General features: G+C 47.5%; 2 protein-coding genes across 10 annotated transcripts in view; one reads left to right on the top strand and one right to left on the bottom strand.

Annotated features, from left to right (window-relative positions):
- Nucleotides 1-22,595, top strand: part of LOXL2 (lysyl oxidase like 2) — a 49,843-nt gene extending 27,248 nt beyond the window's left edge. For all 9 annotated transcript variants that reach the window (XM_080360072.1, XM_080360070.1, XM_080360071.1 and 6 more), the window contains 11 exons: nt 5,270-5,481; nt 9,434-9,656; nt 11,192-11,375; nt 13,079-13,230; nt 13,524-13,691; nt 16,703-16,868; nt 17,346-17,589; nt 19,884-19,999; nt 21,146-21,282; nt 21,898-22,009; nt 22,467-22,595. In XM_080360072.1, the coding sequence (XP_080216198.1) occupies nt 5,270-5,481; nt 9,434-9,656; nt 11,192-11,375; nt 13,079-13,230; nt 13,524-13,691; nt 16,703-16,868; nt 17,346-17,589; nt 19,884-19,999; nt 21,146-21,282; nt 21,898-22,009; nt 22,467-22,546 (1,794 nt within the window). In that variant the 3' untranslated portion in view covers nt 22,547-22,595. The remainder of the gene's footprint in view (nt 1-5,269; nt 5,482-9,433; nt 9,657-11,191; nt 11,376-13,078; nt 13,231-13,523; nt 13,692-16,702; nt 16,869-17,345; nt 17,590-19,883; nt 20,000-21,145; nt 21,283-21,897; nt 22,010-22,466) is intronic.
- Nucleotides 22,596-24,322: 1,727 nt separating this feature from the next.
- The window catches only part of R3HCC1 (R3H domain and coiled-coil containing 1), a 6,241-nt gene continuing 4,880 nt past the window's right edge, over nt 24,323-25,683 (bottom strand). Inside the window, 1 exon segment of the mRNA XM_080360262.1 lies at nt 24,323-24,519. Within this exon segment, the coding sequence (XP_080216388.1) occupies nt 24,339-24,519 (181 nt within the window). The 3' untranslated portion in view covers nt 24,323-24,338.

The raw sequence follows: 25,683 nt of genomic DNA, 5'->3' as shown, positions 1-25,683 counted from the left end.
GTGTGTTTAATGTGAATATTGAGATGCTTTTGCAAAGAGCCCCTCTGCAATCCCAGCTGCTGTGGCTTAAGTTCAGCCGGGGATTCAGGACCAGCGGCTGCACCCTGCGAAGTCACAGTTGTGTTTCTAGGAATGGAATCTGCTCTTGGTATTAATTACTGGGCATCCTCAGGGCTGCTGCAAGAAGAAAAGGGCATTGCTGAGAAAAGGGTATTGAAACAGCAAAAGGTGAAAGAAACCGTTATACAAGTTATGTTGGTTTTTGCAATCAGATCTGAAGCTGTGGGGAAGCGTTTGGTTCAGAGAGTGGAAACAAAAGCAGCTGAGGCTCATGTGAAAACGTTCCGAGCCAGGAATCCTTTTGTGCAAGCTCAAAAACAAGCCCCTTTCTCTTCGCTGTCCCCAGGCCGGCCCCGGCTCTCCAAAGCCGAGATTCGTTGGGTTTGTGACTGAGAGCCTTGGCTTGCGGTGGGCGCTTGTGTCCGAGGTTGAAGAGGAGCAGCCATGCAGGTCTTGGATGTGGCTCTTGGCCAAGAAAGGAGCGTGGTGGAGGGGAATGTGGCCCAACCCAGAATAGTTGGACGCTTTAATTTTTTTCACTTATTTTCACACTGATTTGCCTTGTAGAAATGTTGGAAGTCCCAGCCAAAATCGCATCTTTGCCTTGAGCAAATACAGATGTGATGCCGTTGCCACAAAGGTTTTGTGATTCGGAGCGGGTGAGACGGGCAGAGCGTTGTCATCACGTTTCGGAAGAGGTGAAGATGCACAGGCAAGAGGTGCCAGCGAGGAGGTGGCTGCAATGACACAGACCTGCGGCAGAACTGAGCATCATCTCTTCAGCCTCAGACCACAGAGTTATTTTAGCTACGGTCTGATTTTTATACCATTAAATGCAATCAAGCGACTCCAGTGAAAAGCTGGTTGATGCGGAAGCCAGGGTTGAATCTAGGAATAGACGTATTACACTTCCCCCTCCTGCCCTCCAGATTTATTTTGCTTACTGTTTCTTCACACCTTTCAAGGCTGAGGAGGCTTAACTCAAGCAGGAGAAAAACGCCTTAGGATTTCTTGTTGCTTGTGCCAGAATGGGTGAGTTTGGTGAAAATAAGGCTGTGGTTTGAGGGGTGAGGCCGGTAGCGATGGAGCAGACCCGCAGACTCCATGCCCGGGGTCAGCAATGCGAGCCACGCAATGCATCCTCAGAACGTTCCTCCAGCATTCTAGAGAGCAGAAAGCAACGGCGAGAGCTGATTCAGCCTCGAGTGCGTGGGTGGGATCATTTCATAAGTGAAGGAGAGGTTGGAGATCCAGGTCTTGATTATGCTGGTAGCTGGATTCTAAGATTTAGAGTTTAGGGGGAGGAAAGGCAAGAGGAAAAGGGGCTGGCGCGCACATCTGCACAGCTGTTGGCCTGGATAGCGGGAGTTGCGCAAGGCTGGCAGGGAAGGGCTGTGGTGTGCGAGCCAGGACGGTTGACTTTCTCTGGGTTCGCTCCCTCTTCTTGCTTTATGGGTAGAAAAACCCTCAGCAGCGTTTTCCCCTTGTGCTGGGAAGCTGCGTGTGGTTTTCTCTCTCCCTGCTTTGTGTTGCTCATCCTTAGACTGAGCAAACTGTGTCCCTTTGGCTTTGGGGCTTGGGCTTCTATTTGCCTTCCCGTAATGTGGGGTGCAGCCAACCCAGTGTTATTTCCTAGAGGCAGCATCGCTCTTTGAAGGCTTGACTTCACGGCTGATACCTGCTTTGCGATCCTCAGGTCTCCTTTAAAGGATTGATTTACCAGGTCCGCCTTGGAGCTTCTGTGTATGGCTACGATGTGAAAATAAGTCATACTTTCGGAGATGAGGTTTCCTCGCTGATACGACAGCTTCTTGTAGGCATTTGTCTCCACGTGTACATAAAGCAGGGATGGAGTGATTTAAAGAGGTCTGCTCTAGCCATTAAGTATTGTTTGCTTCTGATTTTTATGCGGAGCCTGTTTTTACCATTAGCCCAGCCGCTCTACACATTGGTGTTGGAGGATAAAGTATAAATCTGCCTGTATTTGCATTATTGAATACTCCCGGTGTAACAAAAACTCCGTAATGAAAGGAAAACATTCAAATCTGCAACGAGTTATCAAGAGAAAGCTCTTAGCAGCCCTTTCTCCTTGAGAAACCTACAGTATACATATTTCTATCCTTTGTTCTTTAGTCTTTCTACATAAAGCTGGTATCTACAGCACTTGGGATTCTTCTCAGCCGTTTGCTCAGACTCACGGCAAACCCTTGAGTTGCTGTATCAATAATTCTTTGCCCTAAACCTACTCTCTGTGAGCCAAAAGGGGAATGGATGTGGACTGATTTTGCTTTCAGACAGATCATGAAAATGTCATTGCGTGCCGGTCTGCTATAGCTATCAGGAGATAAAAACACCCTAGGGGGTATGAAATGATGGCTTATTTCATTCTAGGTTGCTCACTTTATTTTCCCTTGGCAAAAAAAAAACATGACAAAGGGGTTGGATTCGCTAGAACAGAGTCCCAGGTCTTTTAGTGTGTGTGTCAGCATCTCTGGGGGAAGAGGGACGTGTGATGGGACCTTTGATGGGAGCCAGTGGTACCCGAGGCCTCGCGCTGGCTCCGACGGGCTCTTTGCAAGCCCAAGATCCAGCCGTTCAAGTTTGCACCTTATTTTTCACGTCTGTAAAATGACCATCCAGGACAACCCTGTCCAACCAGTTAGTGGGAAAGAGCTGCCCAAACACACAGCCTGGCAGTAGGAAACGCAGGGATCTCAAAACCCGGCCGGGGTCACGGCTCCCCGTTTTTCCCCAAGAGCTTTTATATTCTTGCAACTTTGTGACTTCTCTCTCTTTCCTTTTCTGACTCGGTTTCTGGTTTCTTGTTGCTCTGATATCATAAATCCCAGCAAGGGATTCTCAAATGTTTTTGAACATTAAAATATACCCCCTGGCTTGGAAAATCTATGGGGTACGGATGCTTGGAAGCTGCAGGGATGAATTGCTGTGGGTTTCTTCAGCATTCTCATTGGCAGCTATTGGAGGTGGGCTGGTTGTCTTCATTTCTCTCTGCACCTTATTTCTCAATCTGCAAAAGGCAGCTGAGAATCCTCATTTTCTCCCACCCTTTGAGTGCCCTGTTTATCCTGGAGGCTTTGCAGATTTCTCATCCCTGTCCATCGCTGAGACCTCTAATGATGCAGGAGTGAGGATAGTGATGGATTAACGATGACTAATAGGTGCAACGTGAGAATAACGACTGTGCTGCTCAGCGGTGGAAGCATCAGGCAGATGTTTAACATCTGGAACGGCACTTGGTGTGATTTGAACGGGGCTTAGCACAAAACACGGGGGTTCAACGCGGTTTCTCAGTGTGAAATCACAGTTTATTCCTGCTGAGGACCGGCTGTAGCCTTGGATTTTTCTAAATTCAAGGAAAACAGAAGCGTCTGTCCAGCAAAAGACACGTGTGGGTTTTAGCACGTTGCTCATGTCAGGTATAGTCAGGGAAAATGTTCCGTTTCAGCTACTTAAATAGGTAGTAGAGCCGATACTGACGTAACTACGTGTTGCAGACACACTTGGTGCTTTATGTAGGGTGGAAATATCCTGCCGTCGCAGATGGAGAAACTCACTTTGGCTGTCTCGCCCCCTTTCTCAGCTCTCAATGCAGATTTCCTCCTTGGTTACTATCTTTTCATGTGCTTTTCCAGTGCGATTTTAAGCTTTGGCTCTGTGTCCTTTGGGTTAATCCTTTTATTACAAACGCTTTTAGACTTTGAGCAGTCAAAACTATTTCCGAATGGATTTAAGGCTTTGATTACCTCTTGTTTCCTGGTGAAGAAACTAAGGCAAGATAGAGCAGAGAAACAAGGTGCCCTCTCAGGCAGCACTGTGGCTCCAGGTAGACACATTTTCTTCATCAAGGGAAGAGCTGGAAACGTTTCCTAAACTACACCAGGGGAAAAGGGAGTTGGAAGTGTTGGAAACCAGCCTGGGGACACCTTTGATGCACAGAGGCTCTGCTGCTCTTCTGACAGCACGTAGTCATACACCATGCAATATTTCAAGAGAATCTGCCACATTTCTTTTGCAGATGGACCTCCCAGGCTGCAAAAGGGTGCACAAGTTTGCTCTTGCAATCAGACCCTTTGAGCACCTTAAGATGCGTCAGATGTAACAAATTTGGATATCATTGTATTTTTCTTTTTGAGGGCTACAGGAGCTTTCAAAAGCAAAGCCCAGACTAAGAACTATGTGTGGGTGGCACTGTCCTTACTGGGTACATCACAGGGTCCTGTTTGCCAGGGTTACTGGGGGCATCTCATGGATGCTCCAGCATCCACGGTGGAAGGAGGAATCAGTGATCTGTAAAACTGGGTGGAAAATGCAGACGGTAAAAAAGGGGTTGAGGGGAAGAAAAGGGGGAAGAAAATGCCTTAAGTGCCTTGCTACACAGAGGCTCGTGTCTCTTTAAAGCTCTGGGCATTTTTCTTTTCCGAGCGATTGAATTTGAGCGAGAGGAGGGGAGGATTCCTCAGTCCTGATGTAACTGTGAGCAGAACCACGTGGTTTTATACTCTATTTTTTTTTTTGACAAGAAAAGCTCTCTTGGAAGCAAGTTATAACAATTTTCAGTAGCTCTTTTGTAATTGCCTGCCGCGGCGGATATTTTCCAGTCAGCCTTTTTGCTCTGGGCTTGGGTCTTTGCGAAGGGTTTGTTTGTGCAGCGTCCTCACGTAGGCTCCAAATGTGAAATCCATTCCATTCCACCTTCCTGACTCATCTGCCATCCCAGTAATGCTGCAGCGGAGGAGGAACCTGGCTTGGGGTGAAACACCAGTGTCAGCACATTGGGATCCCAGTTTACACAGTGGGGAAAGGCTTGATGAGAGCCCCAAAGTCCTCCTCTGCCGGCTAGCAGCGTTAAGCTGGCCCTAGCAAAGCTTGGTTCACTTCTATAGTAGCTAAGACTAAGGTCACTGCGCTTCAGGAACAAGCACTTCAGTGAATTAAATGTAACAGAGATTTGTTCTGTAGCAATTTGTAAAATAATGCTTGTTTTTAACGAGGAAAAGCATCCTCTTTCGCAAGATGGGTTTGCACAAGGTGGAAAGGGCTTTTCCTTTCCCGTTGTGTCTTTTCCTAAGCAGCTCATCCTTTCTGCCTCCACTAACCCTGAACAGAACTGGAATTAGCTCCCCGTTTCGAAGCTACACGACCAGTTTCCTTGCAAACCGCTATAATCCGTGTTTCTTTGTGCTTGCAGAACATGAACATCCAGGTGGAGGACATAAGGATCCGGCCCATCCTCGCCACCTACCGCAAGCGGGTGCCCGTCACCGAGGGATACGTGGAGGTGAAGGACGAGGGGACCTGGAAGCAAATCTGTGACAAGCACTGGACCATGAAAAACTCCCGCGTCGTCTGTGGCATGTTTGGGTTTCCGAGCGAGAGGAAATACAACACCAATGTCTACAAGTAAGAGCAGAGCTTTGCGTGAGATGCAAGTTTCTTTGAACACTCGGAGCCTTGTTCGAAAATGTAAATTGTCAAATGACACTGGAGACCTTGAGGTGGAAAAACCTCCAAGTGCTTCATTCCTTCAGATCAGGTTTTCCTTCTGTGTAAATATTTGAAATGTCAAGCATTTCCCTGAGCAGACAGGAGTCGTTTGATCCTCACCATTCGGGCCGAAGACCTGGTGTGGTATCAATTGTGTTTGATGGGTCCTATGGTAGGAGATGTAGACAGATGTGGGTAAATCTTTTGTTGTTTCCAGCTATAGCGCAGTCATTTCCTTCACCAGTGGGAACTTTGGGTTCTGTGTTGTGTGCAGAGGATGGAACTGAGCAAATTAATTGTACTCTGTCAGTAAACCGAGCTGCTGCTTCTGCCTGTACATCTGAGATGCTGCTTTTGTGGGATGATTTCAGTGCTGCTTTTCCTTCCTATAACTGTAGATTGCTTTAACATGAGGGAAGAAAATAGCAATCCGTAGGGAGAGTGTTGTGTGTTTCGGAGCTGAAAGCTGATCAGTTCGGGCTGTGATTCTTGTTCGTTGAAAGCCAGGAGCTCTGGTCTTCTGTTGCTTCAGCTTGTGTTTTGTCACCAGCCTCCATCACAGACTCGCTTCTTCCTACACCGTTCCCTAGAAACAACACCCTAAGGCAGATGCAATATAGCTTAAGTGAAATTGTCTCGTTGCTTTCCTACGCTGTGACCTATAGAGCGGGAAAGCATCGAGTGGTTAAGGGGAGAACCGAATTCTCCGTGCAGGAGTTGTGGTTTTCCTGCCTGCTCCCTTTGGCCTCTGCCATCGCTATTTCTGAAAGCTCCTCTGGAACCGTCTGGCCACGTTTCATTTCTTTCATTAGCCAGATCATGATCGACTGAAGAGGTCCTTGGGTTGGAATAGCACAAAGCCCACATAGCAGCACAAAGAATACACAATAACCTGAGTGGAATCCTGTTTTCGAGCTTCCCAGGAAGACGAGCAGTGAATTACTAATTGCTACCAGGTGGTCTCATGTTTTGCCCTGGACATCAATTCGAGGAGTGTTTGTGCAGAACATCTCCCTCAATCTCAGCTCTGAGATTCCCATCCCCTGTGTCAGAGCAGGAGGGCACAATAAATTACCTCGAGGAAGACCAAGTCGTTTTTTCCTGCTTCTCAGTTGTGGTGTTTCCAAGAAAAGCATTAACTTGAGCAGCTGGAGCCATCTGCCTTAAATCAAAGGGTGCTTGGTAATCGCCCTGTCTCTTGCGATGGTGCGTGTAGGGATGGAAAAGCTGAGGCACGGTTGTTCAGCATAATATTCAGCAATGCTGAAAATCCCATTCACTGGAGCTATGAAAATACAAATACCAGGCCGGACAGATGGTGTCCTAAAACCTCCCTCACCTTTACTTGTTTTCATCAAGCAGCGACATCTCACCGGGCTCCTGCGCCCACAAAAAGGCATGTTGGAAAATACACTGATTTTCCCAGGTTGGAAGAAGATGGGATGGCACTTTATTGGAGGGAAAAGCCTTGTAAAACTTTGTCAGCTAGATGGTTTTGCTTGGCTAGTGTAGTTTAAAAGGCTGCGGTCGTTCTTGGGGCATTCACCTTTGTGCTGGCAGAACTCGGGTCTTGCCCTCCCTAATTTGTCAATGCATTTTCTCCCAAGAGCGGATCCTCTCCTGCAGCTGGAGACGGGTTGGAATTGGGTGGGGGGGTCCCCGTCCCACAGCCCCCCATCCTGCTCCCCACACACCACAGCTTTGCGAGCTGATCCCCAGCTCCTGCACAATGGTGGGAGGTGAAATGATTTGCAGATGGATCTCGCTTTTGAAAGAAAACAACTTAGTTCATTGCTGTCCCGGTGCCAGGGTTTGAGTCCTGAATGTAACCGAGACTCTGCAGTTGACAGCGCGATTTATGTTCGGAAACAAAACAAATCTCAATGTTGTTTCCATGTTCTTGTTAATTCTTCAAAGTGATTTTTATATAAGCACCGTTTGTTAACTCCTCCTCTTGATTCCTGCTCTGATTGAGAAAGCAGAGTAGAATTAAATGCATTTTGTGGATGGGGAGAGTAGAAGTTTGTGACCGGAGATGCCTAAGGCAGAGAGATTGACCCGATGCCTTAATGGTTTGGGCTCCAATTTGACCTGGAATTGGCTAAACTTTCTGCATTAAAATGTAAATGAGAATGCCCTGAGTTTCTATCCATAGAGATCATCTGTATTCCCTTCTTTTTTTCTTTCATATATTTGGTCTGGGGAAATGAGGTGGGGCTTTCTCTGGCTGTTTCTCCCCAGCCTACTAAGGGCTGTTAATACCAACCAGATGTTGATGCCTCCTGAAATTTCCAGGCTGAGGTCATTGTTTGCTATTCTAAGGCATCCCCGCAATTACTTCTCTAAGCTGGGCTGTGTTTCTTGTCTGCTTTGAGTCCGTGGAGCATTCTGCACATTCTGCCTGCATCCTCCCTGGCTTTACTTTTCTATTTTTTCAAATTTTTATCCCCACTTTGTATTTCTCATTAATTTTCTGTTGATTCAGGGTCCCTGACACCTGGTTTGGCAGATTTGGAGTTTGACAGCCGGTGTTTTACCCCCAAGACAGGCAGGTTTTTGGTCGCTGCTCTATGGAGTGGATCTCAGCCCTGCTCCATCCTCCATCCTTCAGCTCAGCTTTGCTCCCAGCACACGATGCAGTTGCATCTCTATCTCCACACCAGCTGTATTTGGCCATAACCCCAACCCGGAGAAATTTGGTTCCAGAAAGGATAAATCAGTGGCCATATGAGCTTGTCAGCAAAGCTTAGCAAGCAGAGGGGAGAAGATGGTCCCATTGAGCAGCTGAGACTGTCCAAATTAGCCCACACAGGACCCCCAAATAGCATCAGTGGGAAAAACTTGCCCTGTCCACTTTATTTCCAAACCTTTGGAAAGCTCTTTGTCCCTTCCCCAGATGCTGCCCAGGCTCCCTGTCCTGCGGGGCCGTGCTTCAGTTAATCACTATTTGGTGCTCCTTTTTTTCCAGGCAAGTTCCACGCACCTCGCTGTGCCATTTATCGCGGCTAATCCTTGGATCAGCCGGGCTGCGTGGCAGCTGCTCCTGGAACAGAGCAGGGATCTCGCAAAGCCACGTCAAAGATCACGCAGGGCGTTGCCTCCTCTGCGCCGCCTTTTTAACTTCTAGCATTTCCCTTTTGGTAATGATATGACCCATATTTCATTGACTATTTTAGGTCCGATAGACTCATCCGACAACGCAGTTAGGATGAAGCTGGATTGCTTTATTTTCTGGTTTATCACACATGCCCTTTCCCCCTCAGGAGTCCCTGGAGCGACTCCAGGCAAGTGCTACGTTTTGGGAAGCAGAAGCAGCAATTGCTGCCAATCTCCTCTGCTGTGAACTTGTCATCAAGGGAATTGCTCTGGCTCTCGGAAATTGCTTTCAGGCTCACGGTTGTTAACACCGCAGCTTTGAGAGATGCCGAAGAGCCGTGGGTTTTCTTCCCAATCTGCCATCGTCTTCTCCCAGCTGATCGGTGATGGCCGGCAAAGAGCAGAGCTCGAGTACAGGACAGAGCTTTTGGGGGGCTCTGCAGTCCAAACTCACCCACCTTTATTTGCACAGGCCCTGTTTGTACACTGCGATTTTAATTAACTCACCTCTGACCCCTACATAACGTAGATCTCTATTATGTGCATATTTGTTGCTCTAGCTGCACTGTTGATCCACGCTCTGATTTTTAGCTTAAGGAGATGACTTATTAACTCCCAAGTGTGACACCGTAACAGAGACTCATTGTGTGTATGAGCAAATAACGTCATTCAACCCTCATTTCATTTCAAGGCATTTTTTTCCCAAACGGAGCCACATCAGTGCAGCTTTTATGGATTCCTAACTTTCCCTGTTCTCTCTTATTCCTTCAAGGATGTTTGCCAGCAGAAGGAAGCAGCATTACTGGCCGTACTCAATGGACTGCAGTGGGAACGAAGCTCACATCTCCAGCTGCAAACTGGGCAACCACCTCAACGTGGACACGGGGAAGAACGTGACATGCGAGGACGGGATGCCCGCTGTCGTCAGCTGCGTCCCCGGACGCGCCTTCGCCCCCAGCAGCCACAGCGGCTTCCGAAAAGCCTTCAGGCAAGAGGTGAGCAGCGATTAAACACAACCTCTCGAGCAGGAAAAGCCAAGGAGTGTAACTATTCACCACGAGTTATCAGATCTAAACATATGTCCGCATGTAGCCGCAAACCAGACAGTTGTGCCAATGTCCCCTTGTCTTTCTTGCTGAGTTTCTATCCCCACAAATTCACGGTGCCGTGTTTGTCTATAGGCCCATAATGGTCGAGACCGGCTCGCCGCTGCAGCTGGCGAAGCTGTGAGCGAGTAGTAAGAAAATACGTTTGTCACGTTTCTCTTCGAGCTGTTCCGTTCAAGCCAGTTGAATTTGTGCCCAGTTGCTGCCGGGCTTTGCTGTTTCACAGTCGCTTAAATGCTGCTGGGTCATTTCTCCTGTTGAGGTACGAGGGAAATAAGCTGGTGTTTCTGCTACCCCTGCGTTTCCTGCAAAGAAATGCCCTGAGAAAACAGGAAAACACGGCCTAGAGAAAAGGCTGAATAAGCTCTATTTGTTTAGTCTAGTGAGGAGAGGGCTGAGTGTAGCGTAAAAACTCTTAAGATATGCAAAAAGCTGTTATAAAACAACCCTGGAGTCAAGTTGTTCTCAGTGTCAATGGGGCTACTGAATGCGACAGAACAGCTGAACTTGCAGCAAACATGTTTTAGGGTGATGCTAGAAGTTTTCCAGCTGTAACTATGTACAGCCTTAGAATGCAGGGGTGAATTTGGAACCCGGAGGCTCTTAATGCTGGGTCAGATGGGTTTTTTGGTGGGTGCGTTTAGGTGCTGTGGATCTTGGGCTGTAGCTCTGTGACTTTAGGAGGAATGGGCTGTTGCCCTGGTTTGCTTGCCTGGAATCCAGGCTCTTCTCTGCACGAGAGCTTGCAGGATCTAGGCCTCGAAGGTGAAAGATCTTGTAAATCATGACTAATCTTCTGAGCCACACACGCTGCCAAGTAATTCCTTAAGCCTTTGTGTAGGCTTTGGATGTCCTTTTTGTGACCCCAGCCTGGAAAACTGGATATGCTTCCAGTTTTAAAAGCAAAGGGGTTGTTTTTTTGGGTCTCTGCACAAATCACATGGGTTTTAGGTGACTTGAATTCCACATTGGTCTCCTCGGTTAACTCAGGACCCTGATCTGGAGATCTGCAAATGAATCCATCTGGCAACAAGTAGATGGTCTTTTCCAACCAAAATGATTCTGTGCTAGCTGGCTCAGTGTGGCTCCCAAACCCCCTGCGATATCCCAAGAGATATGGGATGGGAGCTGGGTTGGTGAATATCCAGCAGGGTTCTTATGCTTGTGTGAAGAAAAGCTACTAAATCCAAGCACTAAAACTGCAGAGAACAAAGACGACTCTTTTTCTGCCCGTGAGAAACATCTTTCTACACATCCCATAAGCCTTAGCAGATAAAGATCTCCCGTTAGCATTTTGCGTTACATGGTGGTTAAGATGCCTCGGGGTAATATTACTTTTTGCTCCACAACTTCCCTGTAATACGCTGTAAATAAGACCTGTAAGATGAGGGTGGCGGTGGTAACACCCTTTCTGTGTCTTCCAGCAACCCCTGGTGAGGCTGAAAGGAGGAGCCAACACGGGCGAAGGACGAGTGGAAGTGCTGAAAAACGGGGAGTGGGGGACGGTTTGCGACGACAACTGGAACCTGGTGTCGGCCAGCGTGGTGTGCCGGGAGCTGGGCTTTGGCAGCGCCAAGGAGGCGATAACGGGCGCCAGGCTCGGCCAAGGTAAGACCTCCAGGGACCGGTTGTGCCTCGTCCACCTCTAAGAAAAACCCTTTCACATTGCAGGACAGAGCGTATTTTCACTGGGGTGTTCGTTTTGGGGACCAGGAATAGTTTTCTCTACCCTTAATAAGTCTCTTGAGTCCAGGAGCTTGAGGCCGGACTGGAATATGTAACTTAGAACAATCTTGAGATTCATTGAGAGAAGTCTAGTGATGATGAGTTGAACCTTTCCCTCAGACATCTGTTTCAGTAATTACCTCTTTATTATCACATCCGTTCCTCTCAAATTCCCTTTAGAAGTTCTCTAGGTCCACATCACGGTGTAAACACATTACTAGAAGGTTCATGGCAAAAATGGGTCCTGGATCTGGACTTCAAACACTCTCCAATTTAAGACCAGAACACAAATTTAGCCCATTATAAATAGAAGGGCATTTGAATGGTTCAGAGCCAGGTTTGGGTTTGGATTTCCTGTGTTTGGGAGTTGGTTTCAATCCCAAACTGTGGCGAGTGGCAACTCAAAGCCTAATGCGCGCCCTCGCAAACCACCTTCTGATTCACATGCCTTGCTCCCAAAAACCCTAAAGAAAATAACACCAACCAGACTTTCTAGTGCGAGACCAATATCTTCAGCCCATCATGACTTGGAGCAGGGGAGGGAAAGTACCAACACGTGTAAAGCACAGTGGTGCTGACTGCAATCTGGAAAGCTTCAAAATGTGACCTATCCATTGGATTTGCCAAGAAAATTCTTGCGGTGGGATGCGAGGAGCTGCTGATGTATTCAGCTGCCTCTAGGAAACAGCAAAATCATCGTGGCGGGGGAAGCAGCTGCCACGTGAGGGGGGAGAACGTGCCGTTCCTGCCGAATCCGCAGCCTGGAAAGTCTGAGCAGCCGCTGCCCATTCCCACACGCTTGCTTTTCCTTTCTTTTAATGATGAACACCGGCAAAGAGTCGGTGCACGCTGTCAAAAGCTGTCCTATGGGATGCTGAGCACTTGCTAACTCCCTTCAGCAGCCGCATCACCGCGCTCGGGTAGGAAAAGCTTCTCTTTTGGCCCAAATTCACCTCCGCGCTCCCGTTGCACAGAGGAGTCTCCCAGCTGCTAAACTCCGCGTCCATATTTACACTTCGCTTTGTTACGGCTGCACCTCGGTGCATTTGTGTGTTCAAAGGCGGATTTGCAGGACCAGCCTCATCATTGGGGGTTTAATTACGCCCTCTTGTTGCCGTCGGGGTTGTTGGAGTCACGGCTGCCCCGGAGCTCACTGACTTCTCACACATCCCCGTGCTGTTATGGTTTATTGTCCAAGCAAACGTGTGAATGTCCCCTCTAAATATCAGGGCTCGATGGGGAGCAGATTCCAGCAAACAGACCCAGCCAAAAGGTCATAATTTGTGAATTCCTCCAGCTGAAGTTTGTAAATTATGTAACAAGGAAACTTGGCTTTTTCTCTGTTCCTTGCACGCTGGAGTGCCAGAGACTACTGGAAAGAATGTAACGGTAAAATTATTAATAATAACCTTGCAGCTTTTTATTTTTACAAGAAATCACTGGAGTTTTTTCAGGATCACAGTGTTTTGAATGCTAGAGGCCCGCGTGATGTCTGCGATGTATTAATAAGCTGTCACTGGATATTTCTTCACCACACAGCAGCACGGGCAGAAGGTAAGGACCCTTTCCTTCTTTTCCTCCCCCAGGCATGGGTCCGATTCATCTCAACGAAATCGACTGCACGGGCTTTGAAAAATCCCTCACGGACTGCAAATTCAACACGGAGTCGCAGGGTTGTAACCACGAGGAAGACGCTGCCGTGAGATGCAACGTCCCAGCCATGGGTTTCCAGAATCAGGTGAGAACCCAAATTAAACCTGTGAGTAGGAATTGCTTCACCTTCCATTTAGGTTTTAACATCTGTATTATATTAGGAGGGCAAATACGGATGATGCTGCCTTTTTGTACTGAGCTTTGAGCTCTTTCACCCATTTATAAGCCCCGAAACGTGTCTGTGAGCGCTGAACTGGGCTTTTGGGCTCAATGACTTCAACCACAAGCCTTGAGAAGACCCCGAGCGCCGCTTGGCCAACTGTTGCCCCTTCCCTATGAAGTTTGTGGTGATGTTTATTGACATTTTATGCCCTGCAGCTGCGTCTGAGCGGCGGCCGCAACCCGTACGAGGGCCGGGTGGAGGTTTTGGCGGAACGCAACGGCACGTTGAGGTGGGGGACGGTCTGCAGCGAGAACTGGAGCACGGTGGAGGCCATGGTGGTGTGTCGGCAGCTGGGCCTGGGCTTCGCCAGCCATGCCTTCCAGGTGCGTCCCATGCCTGTGTTGCAGATATTTGGTCGGACAGGGGCTGCTGCAGGAGGGGGAAAGCTTTTTTATCCAAAATACAAACCACAAACCACAGTGTTCAGCTTCAAGGCGATAGCTGGAGGGACCCTGAGGGTTAAAAACTCATTGCACAACAGCAGCTGGGGGGAACCCAGAGCAGAAGGAGCCTGTTTTCAGGCTCAGCTTTCCTGGGAAGTCCGACTCCCTTAGTCCCGGTCGGGCTGGTGGTTTCGTGCACTTTATTGTTCCTCCCCGAGCCGGTGAAGAGTTGAAGCCAAGTTTAACCCAGTGTCAAATCACTCGAAAACAATTTGATTTTGCTCCTGCAGTTACTTCTTGGTACACTGGTGTGGGGTGCAGACGTATGCATTTCTTGCTCCTCTAACAACCGATGTCCTAAACCCTCCTTGCTTGCACACAACTAAGAATGGCCCTTAATAAAGGCATAAAAGCTTCCAACTAACGAGCCTGCAATAACCACAAAGGAATAAAGTGTTCTTTCCCAGCTTTGCCTGGTGTGCAGAATGGAGTAAAGCAAGAGGCAACGGGGAGAGCTAGAAGAGGGAAGGCAACAGCTTCCCACCCAGTTCCCAGCTGGATAAATGGCTGGATAAGCAGCTGGTGTAGGCAAATAATCGTGGTGTAAGATACTCTTCTGTACTGACACATCCCTCAAGGGTCACAAAGTGAAAGAGGGGCAGGCAGAGCTAGGTGAGATGGTGGATTTTTTGAAAGGAAATGTATAACCTCTGGGTCTTTATTGTGGTTCGCAGATGCTGGGAAAATGAAGGTTTTGGCTCCTAAAATAAACTGGTTTCTCCCTAGGACAAAGTAATCCCCTGCCAGAGCTTGCTGTGGAAATGCAGCCCCTTGATGAGGCATTTCAACTGAAAATCAGCCATTGCCAGCAGCTTTGGGGAAACAGCCACTGACCAAATAAACTTCATGTGTGTTTATGTAGATGGAAACCCACACACAGAAAACAGCCTTAGATCAGTTCTGGAAGGAAAACTATTTTCCCCAAACAATTTCCGGAAACCGAAAACTTGGGCAAACGAGCACAATGTGGTCACGGAGAGCAGAGCCTGTCCCTGTTCCCCCAGCTCTACTGTATTTTCCTGCCTGCTCGGTGCTCGGATGCAGCCGGTTCTGCTGATAAACCCAGTGAGGATTCTCCTCTCTGCCCAGTGCCTGCTGGTTTTGTGCTGGGATGAACAATAAGGCCCCAAAATGCCTCACAACCTCAGCATCCCCGGGGCTGGTGGGTGCGTGTTGAGCAAGCACGAGAGACCGTAGGCAGAAGGGGATGGTTATGACTCCGCCTGGAGATGAGTTTGTCTTTAAGCAATGACCAAGCCAAGATCCAGGAAGGACACACTGGGCTTGTGGGCAGGCAGATTCCAAGCGTTTTAGCTGTTTTCCATGGATCTGCAGGTCCCCAAGGGACACAGCGAGGTCGGGGAGGTGGGAGGTAGGATGCTGGAGCTGCCCAAGCCACTATCGAGGCGATTCTCCTATTCAAGCTGATTCCTCCAGCTGATTTACTCATATAAGGGCTGAGGATAGCCAAATCTGCTCAACACTCGCCTTTCCAGCTGCCTGGCTCTGTTGACATAGCCCTGAGAGCCCAGCAAGAAACAAGACATTTTTTCCTTTAGCCGAGACTGCTGGTATTTAGAACAGAAAAGGCCCTTATGCATATCCCGGCTGCACCAGCTACACGAGCATAAAGCTACACTGTGTAGAACAGGGCGGCCCTGTGTGTGTGTGTGCAAAGAGTGTTGCTAATGGGGCTCACAAACAGCCTGTAGCGATGGTACAGATGGGGTTTCTTTTCCTGGAAACGTGCTCCAAGTTTTGACACTAAAAGATCATATGATTCTTCTTCTTCTCTTCTTTTCTTCTTCTTCTTCTTTTCTTCTTCTTCTTTTCTTCTTCTTCTTTTCTTCTTCTTCTTTCTTCTTCTTCTATTTCTTCTTCTATTTCTTCTATTTCTTTTTCTTCTTCTATTTCTTCTTCTATTTCTTCTTCTTCTATTTCTTCTTCTTCTATTTCTTCTTCTTCTATTTCTTCTTCTATTTCTTCTTCTATTTCTTCTTCTATTTCTTCTTCTTCTTTCTTCTTCTTTCTTCTTCTTTCTTCTTCTTTCTTCTTCTTTCTTCTTCTTTCTTTTCTTCTTCTTCTTCTATTTCTTCTATTTCTTCTTCTTCTTCTATTTCTTCTATTTCTATTTCTTCTTCTTCTTCTATTTCTTCTATTTCTTCTTTCTTCCTTTCTCCCAAGCTTTGCAGTTGCAGCTTCATCAGGGTTTAGCACACTTAATTTTGGGGGTGGTGTTATGCTGTGAGTTAATTTTCTGACATTCCCACAGGTTTTGCAGAAGCGGGTGATGAAGATGAGTAGCTAGCAGGGTTTGAACATCTGTGAATCCCCGCTCAGAACCAAGAGATGCAGACCCTGTTAGTCCTGGTGCTCCTCAAATGCCTCGTTTCCACCGGCATTTCCAGCACAGCTGTTAATTCTGCCTCCCCTCCCTGTGCAAGCAGCCATTCTGGCATTACTTGTGGCCCTCCCAAGTGCACAGATGTCACAAGACAAATGTGATTTAATTGCCGGGCATCTCTCCCAAAGGCATAGCCTAAGTGACTTAAAACAGCCCAAGGATGGACAGAGCAGGGTGGAAAAGTGACTTCACAGCTGGATTAAAAATAAGCAGAGATTTAAACCAGCTCAGGAACAAGGAGAGAGATTTGCTTAACACTAGTAAGATGGTCAGGGCAGGCAACATGGTTTTAATCCCAGTCTTAGCTTTTTGCTTAAACAGGCTTGGGCTCATTCCGTGAATTTCCAGCAACATCCATCTCCTTGATAGTGTTGGCTCTTGCGTTGATCTTTGCTGGGGGAGCAAAGCAAGTTACGGGGGGGTGAATATTCCCCCTGCAGTCCTCTAAACACTAACAAGTGTGTGAAATGCCCTTTTTTATGCCCAGGAAACCTGGTACTGGCACGGAGACATCAGCGCTGACAACGTGGTCATGAGCGGCGTCAAGTGTTCGGGGACGGAGATGTCCCTGGCCCACTGTCGTCACGATGGAGCCCACGTCTCCTGTCCCAGAGGAGGCGGTCGCTTCGGTGCTGGTGTGTCCTGCTCGGAGAGTGAGTAACGTGGGTTTTATTTGATTTTTGCATAAGTGTTTGTCCTGAGATAGGAGAAAGGGGGGTGGCCTTGGATATAGAATCATAGCATCATTTTGGTTGGAAGAGACTCTCGAGATTATCAAGTCCACCCATTCCCAAACCCCTGGCACTCACCCATGTCCCTGACAACCTCATCTCCGTGTCTGTCCAACCCTGCAGGGATGGTGACTCCACCACTGCCCTGGGCAGCCTGTTCCAATGCCCCACAGCCCTTTGGGGAAGAAATTGTTCCCCAGATCCAACCTCAACCTCCCCTGGTGCAACTTGAGGCCGTTTCCTCTCATCCTGTTGCTTGTTCGAGGTCAAAACAGCAGCAAATTCCTGCTGATGGGGCTGAGAAATGACGCAAGGAATGGGCTGCATCTCCGGCAGACGCTTGTGGGGTATTTTTAGCAGCTTATCAATTAATTTCAAACCTTCTTTCCCCCAAACCAGCTGCCCCGGACCTGGTGCTCAATGCGGAGCTGGTGGAGCAGACGGCGTACCTGGAGGACCGGCCGATGTTCATGCTGCAGTGCGCGCTGGAGGAGAACTGCCTGGCCAGCTCCGCCGCCAACACCTCGGTCACCTCGGGGTACCGGCGCCTGCTGCGCTTCTCCTCCCAGATCCACAACAACGGCCAGTCCGACTTCCGCCCCAAAAACGGCCGCCACGCCTGGGTCTGGCACGACTGTCACCGGTGAGCGCCGTGAAAATCGGGTCGGTGCGGTCGGCGTCTCTTCCGTCCCTCTCTGCTGACCACCGGGATGTTTTGCTGCGTTAGGGCGGCTGGGATCCTCTGACAGCAGAAAACCAGCTTATTACTGTAGGAATTATAATATAGAATGGTATGTGATGTGCAGCTCTCATTGGGAGAGATGTATGCACATGGGGATATGCATAGATGTGTATGGACCTGCTGTGTGCGGGAAGGTGCGGCCATCTGAGCGAATTCCCTCACCTGGGAAAGGACCCAAGAACACGCTGTAATTCGGCTTTTTTTACAAAAATGCATCTCGACCCCACTTAAACTGTGTTCAGCTGGGAGACTGTGCTGTGCTTATTTCTGACAAACAGTAAATTCACCCCCAGAAATGCATCATTTTTCAGGGGGAAGCCGGCAGTTTCTGCCAAAGTAAATCAGAAAGAGGAGAGGGAGCTGGAACCAAGCCGTCCAGATGCTTTCCTTCTGAAATGATAGCTTGTTATATGGTTGATTTTCTCTAATTTGGGGAGCTAAGTGACTCACAGCGCAAAGCTCGTCCTGCTGCTACGACTTACGCTTTGTGAAAACATTAGAGCAGTAAATACTCAAATGTAGGAGTCCTTTCTAATCTCGAGGAGGTGCAGATATCGCCACATCGCTCTTAAGCTTCAGATTGTGGCGTGGGGCAAATTCTGGCCACTCTTCCTGCAGACGGGTTGGTTTGTAATATTTGCAGAACTAAAACCTGAGCGGCGCGGAACTGAAGGTAAATAGAAAATAGTGTGTTTAGGGGAGGACGCTTGGACACGTTGCTGCCTTTCTGACCCTGCTGGGAGGGCGCTGGGGGAAGATTTGGGTACCACGAGGCTTTGAGCACATCGCAGGGTGGTTAAAAAGGCTCGGAGTGATTTGAGGAGAGACTGAGAAAGCATCAGGGAGATGCCGAGAGCCATCTGGGGGCTTTAAACTGGATTCTATTTACACAGAGGAGGATGAACTCAGCTCCTCTTCAGTCTTTCCAGTCTGTAAACACCAGGATGCAAACACCGCTTTGAATGATTCAGACATAGTTCAGAAACTGAGTCAGACTTGAGAAACTCCAGTTTTTCTCAGAGACGGCCAAACTAAGCAGCCTCAGAGTCAACAGCTCAGATGCTGCTGCTTTCCTCCCACCATCACTGGGAGCTTCTGTTTGGATGGCTTTTGATGTGGAAGTAGAGCAACAAATGGGAAAGACCTGCAGCAGGGAGTGGAAAGGGATGAACTTCGGGCAGGTGGCGTTTTATTTAGTGTTGTGTTTGCAGGATTTTTCGGTAAGGTGAGAAGAATCTCAGTCTCTAAAGGAAAAATCTCCTCTTCCCTCCTTGCTCCTCCTTTACCTTCTAATTATGTGCATAGGGCGATGCTGCAATGATGGTTGGAAGCTTTTAAGCCATGAGTATTTTTAGAGCTGGAAAGGAGGATTTTTGCACCGTTTTCTCCCTTTTTGGTTTTTTAAACTCCTAAGCAACGCCTTTTGAATTAAGCTCTGTCTGTGCAGTTGCATCACTCAGAGCTGCAGTCTCTACTTTGCTAGTCTGGGGTTTACAGCCCAAATTATGCGCTCTGGCCTAACTTGCCATGCCCAGGAGTGCCGGAGCGCTCCTGCTCGCAGCCCAAGCCGAGTTGACACTAACACGTCCCCATTTAAAATGATGAGACGTCTCATGTGTGAACGCAGCTGTCAGATTGTTTAGATCTGAGCGGGGCGAGTGCCGAGAGAAGCTGGTTCCATCTGTTGTTAGTTTGCTGCCAATAAATTTACATTCCGCTGCTTCAAAAGCAATAAATAAATACAAATAGCCAGGTTGCTGGTCTGGGTACGTCCAGCTCTGTTTGCAAGGAGAAATACTTCTCGTTTTGGTAAATGATGGGGCTGCTAGAAATGATGACCTGGCTGATGATGGCTTTGATTTTATTACTTCTCTTCCTTCCATTATCCTGGGACAACTGGGGCTCTTCATGAAACAGCTTTAGCACTTCATATAGAAACAAATAGCCAGGCCAGGAGCCAGCACGGGTGATGATGCCCAGGGGAATATTTCCTGGCTGTGATTTCTCTCTCGGTATTTACCCCCGTGGCGATGGGGCCGGGAGGTGAAATTCCTGGCCCGAGGGATGAAACAGCACAAAGAGTCAACTCCGGGCTGTACAAATCCAAATCTCTGCTGGGACAGCCTGTTAGACCTGGTAATGGTGATAAAGAGGTGTGTGTTTTCCCTAAAGCTCCTTCTCTCTGTGCCTCGCAGGCATTACCACAGCATGGAGGTTTTTACCCACTACGACCTGCTGAACCTCAACGGAACCAAGGTGGCCGAGGGACACAAAGCCAGTTTCTGCCTGGAGGATACCGAGTGCGAAGCAGGTTGGCCAGAGCCCTTTGTGCTGGGAATTTATGGCTGATTTTGGGTGGGGAATAACCTGATGAAATTTAACAAGGGCAAGTGTAGAGTCCTGCATCTGGGCAGGAACAGCCCCAGGTTCCAGTATAAATTGGGGAATGACCTATTAGAGAGCAGCGTAGGGGAAAGGGACCTGGAGGTCCTGGGGACAGCAGGGTGACCATGAGCCAGCACTGGGCCCTTGTGGCCAGGAAGCCAATGGTACCTGGGGTGGGTTAGAAGGGGGTGGTCAGTAGGTCAGAGAGGTTCTCCTGCCCCTTTGCTCTGCCCTGGGGAGACCACACCTGGAATCTTGTGTCCAGTTGTGGCCCCTCAGTTCCAGCAGGACAGGGAACTGCTGCAGAGAGTCCAGCGCAGGGCAACAAAGATGCTGAAGGGAATGGAGCATCTCCCGGGTGAGGAAAGGCTGAGGGAGCTGGGGCTCTTTAGTTTGGAGAAAAGGAGACTGAGGGGTGACCTTATTAATGTTTATAAATATATAAAGGGTGAGTGCCATGAGGATGGAGCCAGGCTCTTCTCGGTGGCAAACAATGATAGGACAAGGGGTAATGGGATCAAGCTGGAACTCAAGAGGTTCCACTTAAATTTGAGAAGAAACTTCTTCATGGTGAGGGTGTCAGAGCCTGGCCCAGGCTGCCCAGGGGGGTTGTGGAGTCTCCTTCTGTGCAGACATTCCAACCCGCCTGGACATGTTCCTGTGTGACCTCACCTGGGCGTTCCTGCTCCAGCAGAGGGGATTGGACTAGATGATCTTTTGAGGTCCCTTCCAATCCCAAACATACTGTGATTTTAGGTTTTCAGACCTCAGCTCTTACACTGAACTACGCTGAAAACCTAAATGTGCTTTTGCTGATTCCTGTTAAGTGAGAAATTCCAAGATGTGCCTCTGGGTGATGAGGTACAGAAGGTGGCAGCTCCCCCCGTGCAGTTAAGCAGTACATATATTTCCATACCAGACATTAAGCAAAAACACTGTTGTACTAAATCTCATCCAAAATCCCGTACCCTGGAGCTTCTCGCTGTCTACAGGAGATGGAGAACAACATGCCCAAGGGTTGGAAATGTCACTGTGGATCCAACACTTTTTGCCATTAACTCTTCCCATTTAGATGTGCAAAAACAGTACGAATGCGCCAATTTTGGTGAACAAGGCATCACGGTGGGGTGCTGGGACGTGTACCGGCACGACATTGACTGCCAGTGGATCGATATCACCGACGTCCCCCCGGGCGATTACCTCTTCCAGGTAGGGCAGTAAAGGCACATTTGTGATGCTGCCATTGCTTTTCTCTTATCCATTAGGGACAGGTAACCAGTGGGTTTATTTGTACACCTACAGTAATATAAAGTTATGATTGCAAAGGGATTCTATTCCCCAGATACCTAAAAGCTAAAGAATTACCTAAGACAACAAAGTCTTAACCAGATCACGTACTTTCCCAAGTGAAAATCTTTGGAAATCTGCATCTAGCTAATATTTAATGGTTTTATACACTCCATGTGCAGCTAATGTGAATACGCTGTGTTACATCTCATATTATATATATATTTTTTATATATATATATATGCACAGCATCCCACTGTCATCTTGTACGAAGTTTTTGAGCTGTTTGTAAACAACTCACTGCATTTGTGTATAAATAGGGCTATTTTCATGGTGTTTGCATGAGGAGTTAAGACTGTGCCTCCAGTTTGTTTGGTGCCAGTGTGTGGAGAGGGGAGAATTATTTAGCTCTAAAACCAGCCAATTAATAGGAATTATTGTTGTCTGTGCTGCACGCAAAAGCTGATTCTGACTAAAGTGTCATATCTAGTCCACCTTTACATAACTTGATGCTGCGTTTCTCCATCACTCCCTAGGTTGTCATCAACCCCAACTACGAAGTTGCTGAATCCGATTACTCGAACAACGTGATGAAGTGTAGGAGCCGGTACGACGGGCAGCGCATCTGGATGTACAACTGCCACATAGGTGAGAGCCTATACAAATACTTGCGTGTCGCGCTTCAGATTGCGACCTAGCTCAGAAAAGCCAAACCCGCTTAATCTGGATGAACAGGCACTTAAGTGTTGGATGGGTTCTCCAGCTGAGCTTGAAAATATTTCCATTTAAAAATCAGTGTATTTAGCTTTCATTGTCTCACCTGAGATTTTTAAGCAACCAAAATTAGCAGTGAAATTGAGGGTGGTTTGTAGTTTGGTCCTCCAAATATGTAAGACTAGAAGCAGTAGCCCTGGGACTCACAGCTGTTCTGGAAGATTTAATTAATGCATAAATTAATTAGGAAAATCGTTGCCTTTCTAAGGGCTCAAAGTGAGGACGTGTTGTCACAGCTGACGCACAACTGGGTGCGTTCTCTGCCTTGTATCGCCAACTCTTTGGCTCCCCCTGCTCATCCTCTCTCTGTCCCATCCCGTCCCCTCCCCAGGCGGCTCCTTCAGCGACCAGACGGAGCAGAAGTTCGATCACTTCAGCGGACTCACAAATAACAAGGTGTCCACGCGATAGAACGGCGGCGCCTCCCACCCCACTATTTAAAGAAGCGAGGTCTCCTGCTTCGGTCATTTCCCTAACCACTGCACACAAAGGAAAGAAAATCAAGCCAACAATCAAACTCTACGTTAGCAAGGTAAATTATTTCCTGAAGGCGCCTTCCTTCCCAGTTTAGGTGCTCGGACCACCGTGTGTCTCTAATTCCAGTCCTAAATACCGCGGTCCTTAGGAGCGGGATTTTAAACTCAGCTCCGTATCTTCGCCGTTCCAACCTTCTCCCTCCACTCGGCAGCACCAGCTTTATTCCCAGACACGGCAAACACAATTTGCCTTTGTTTGGGTCCCACCAACCTGAAGGTGTCTTGACTGTTCATTTTCTCCAAGGCATTAATCTCGGTATCTTTAAGCTCTTTTGACTCAAGCTTGAACGCACCATTGATGCAAACGCCTCCATTTGTGACGCTGCTTCTCGAACACAGCTAATCCTCCGTTACCGCCACTGATTACTCCGTTTTAGCAAAGAAATAAAGGGAAAAACCAAGAAAAAAGGAGCAGCTTTTTCTCAGCAGAACAGCATAAAGCATAATTTAATACTCTTGAAACTCTTGTATCCAACAACCAACCCCCAGCACAACTGTTTTCTGCTCCAACCTCCACCGTCGCATCCTGAAGACTTTGCGCATCTCCTGATGATGACTCCACTGGGAAATCCCATTCCACAGTAAGCTATTCACCCAAAACATCCTACGTGTCTAAATATGACCCTCTAAGCTGGATATTCCCTCCACCTTTCCCTTAAAGGATTTAGTTTAAGGCATCGTATCCTCACTGTACCTTAGAGGTCGCTTCATGGGATCATCATCAGGGTTTGGACCTCCGTAAGTTGCCTTGGAAAGGATTCTTACAGTTGGGAAATTCATGGTGCTAAGCGTGCTCCTCTGTTTGTTTGAGGACACGCGTCGCTACGCATTTTCAGACACTTGAATAAAAACGTTTTACCCAGAGAAAATGTTTTACATGCCATTTGTGTATTTCTACTCCACGACAGGTTAGGGCCACATTCGCAATTCCTGGTTCTGAAGGCTTTGCGCTCCCTTTGTGTTTATACAGAAGACTTCTACAAGCAGCTCATTAAATGAATCATTGTACCTGCCCATGACTGAAACGGGCTGGATAACCCACCTCACAGGGGTGTTGTGAGGCTTCTAGAACGCAGAAGTCTTCTGCTATTCCTGTCATTGATCCAGTGGCATCAAGCAAAGGTTTTGAGCCTGTTTTTCAGCTGGAAAACTCCATTTTGTTCTCCAGATGCAGCAAAAGCAGAGCCTGAGACACACTGGAAGCTCAACTGCTGCTGCCACAATGTGTCTTGATAACTTCCCTTGCTAAACAAAGCAAGTCAGGCTCTTTAAACACTATGGAAATAAGGGAAAAAAAACCCCTGAAAGTCACTTGTGTTGTCAGTTTTGGGGGATATTTTAACAGTAACATTACAACAAAGTAAACACTAAACAGCTTTTTTGACTCCTGCAGATGCTCTGTTCTTGCTTACAGCTCCATTTTGGCCAAGGAGATGGAATTCCCTTCATCTAATGCATCTTGTTTTAAATTTATAAAGCAGCCTGACTTTATAAATTGCCCAAGTGAGTAACAAGAGCAGGGCGAGACGCTCCCTAATCAAATATCTCATCAATAATCAACTTCAATGAACTCCCCAAGAGAAACATCCCCCGTGGCAACTCACTGTTCTGCATGCCGTTTAATATCTAGAATATCTTTTGTTTGTTTTTAAAGCCGAGATGATGGTTTATTCCTCTTGGTCCGGGTTTTCGGGCAGGAGCGTTTCGGCGTCCAGCTGCTTGTGCTTCAGCCCCAGCGCCCGCGTCACCAGCCGTTTGGCCACCGCCGTGTCTGTCTGGGGCCGCTCCTTGGCCAGCTGCAGGAGTTCTGGGCGAAAACAGGTGACAAACATCAGTTTAGAGCCTGTTCTGCAACAGGCTTGCGCCTAAACCTTAAGCCCGAGACACAGAAGGGGCCATTACTATTTGCTTAGTTCCTTCCCAGAATTATAGCACATATATATATATATTTATATATATAAACCAGCATATTTATATATATAAAATAGCCTATTTATATATATAAAATAGCATATTTATATGTGTGTGTGTACCTATATATATATATATATATATATATATATGTAGTGTCCCTTGCAAAGCCGCATCTCCGAGAACAAATGAGAAGCCGCAGGCCAACCAATTCACCCGCGCACGGGCAAGTCTGAGCTCAATTTAAACCAATCAACCCCAGCTCAATCCTTAGTAAGCAGCAAGGAAAAAAGAACCTGAATTGTTAAAAACTAATAGCTAAATCTATCAGGTGCTTTGGGAAAGCCCTTTGGCCAGTAATCTCTATTTTCTGGCTTGCTACGGTTTTATCTTACATGAAATAAATACGCCAAAACTTTACCAAGTCTGCAGTAGTCTGGGTTTGGCAATTATCTAATCATTTATCTGCAAAGTTATTATCCAGTTAGCGATGGGGGCTTTGCTTGCTTTTTGTGAATAAAGGGAGCTTGAAGAAAAAGGGGCAGACTCAAAGCTTGGGCAATTAAACTGCTGCTCTTTCTTAACAAAGCTCAAAACAAATTAAGGAAGAGGCAGCTAATTAAGAGCCAAATTTGTATTTGGAAAAAGAATTTGCTACTTAAAGTAAATACAGAGTTTGACATAACGTTCCCCAGGAGTTTATCATTCCGAATTGTGCCGCTCGCACCAGCAACGAGAATCAGGAGCGGGAATGAAACCAGATGGAGAATCCAAAGCTAAATCCAATTCTTTGACCTTCTGCTGCAATTCGGCAACTCAGCAACTTCTCACTGTGACAGTGTCCAATTAAAGTATCAATAGCAAAACCTGGTTCCACCGCAATGTACCGTAGAAATAACAGCGTAGTCGTGTGTTCAAAGCCTCTGCTGCTCCGAGATTCACGGCATTTCTTTACTGTGGCAAGTGTAACTGATTACAGTATGATTTTAAAAGGCAATAAAATAAATCAAACAACGTCAGTGGCTGAGCTTCACCGTTTCTTCCTTCACCTTGGTACCGAATAGAATGGAATTGCTGTTGGGTTTGTCTCATCTATGATCC

This window comes from Nesoenas mayeri (assembly GCF_963082525.1).
Source record: "Nesoenas mayeri genome assembly, chromosome: 27".
NCBI lineage: Eukaryota > Metazoa > Chordata > Aves > Columbiformes > Columbidae > Nesoenas > Nesoenas mayeri.
The sequence above is the reverse complement of the archived record's forward strand: the minus strand, read 5'-3'. Positions and strand labels throughout refer to the sequence as shown.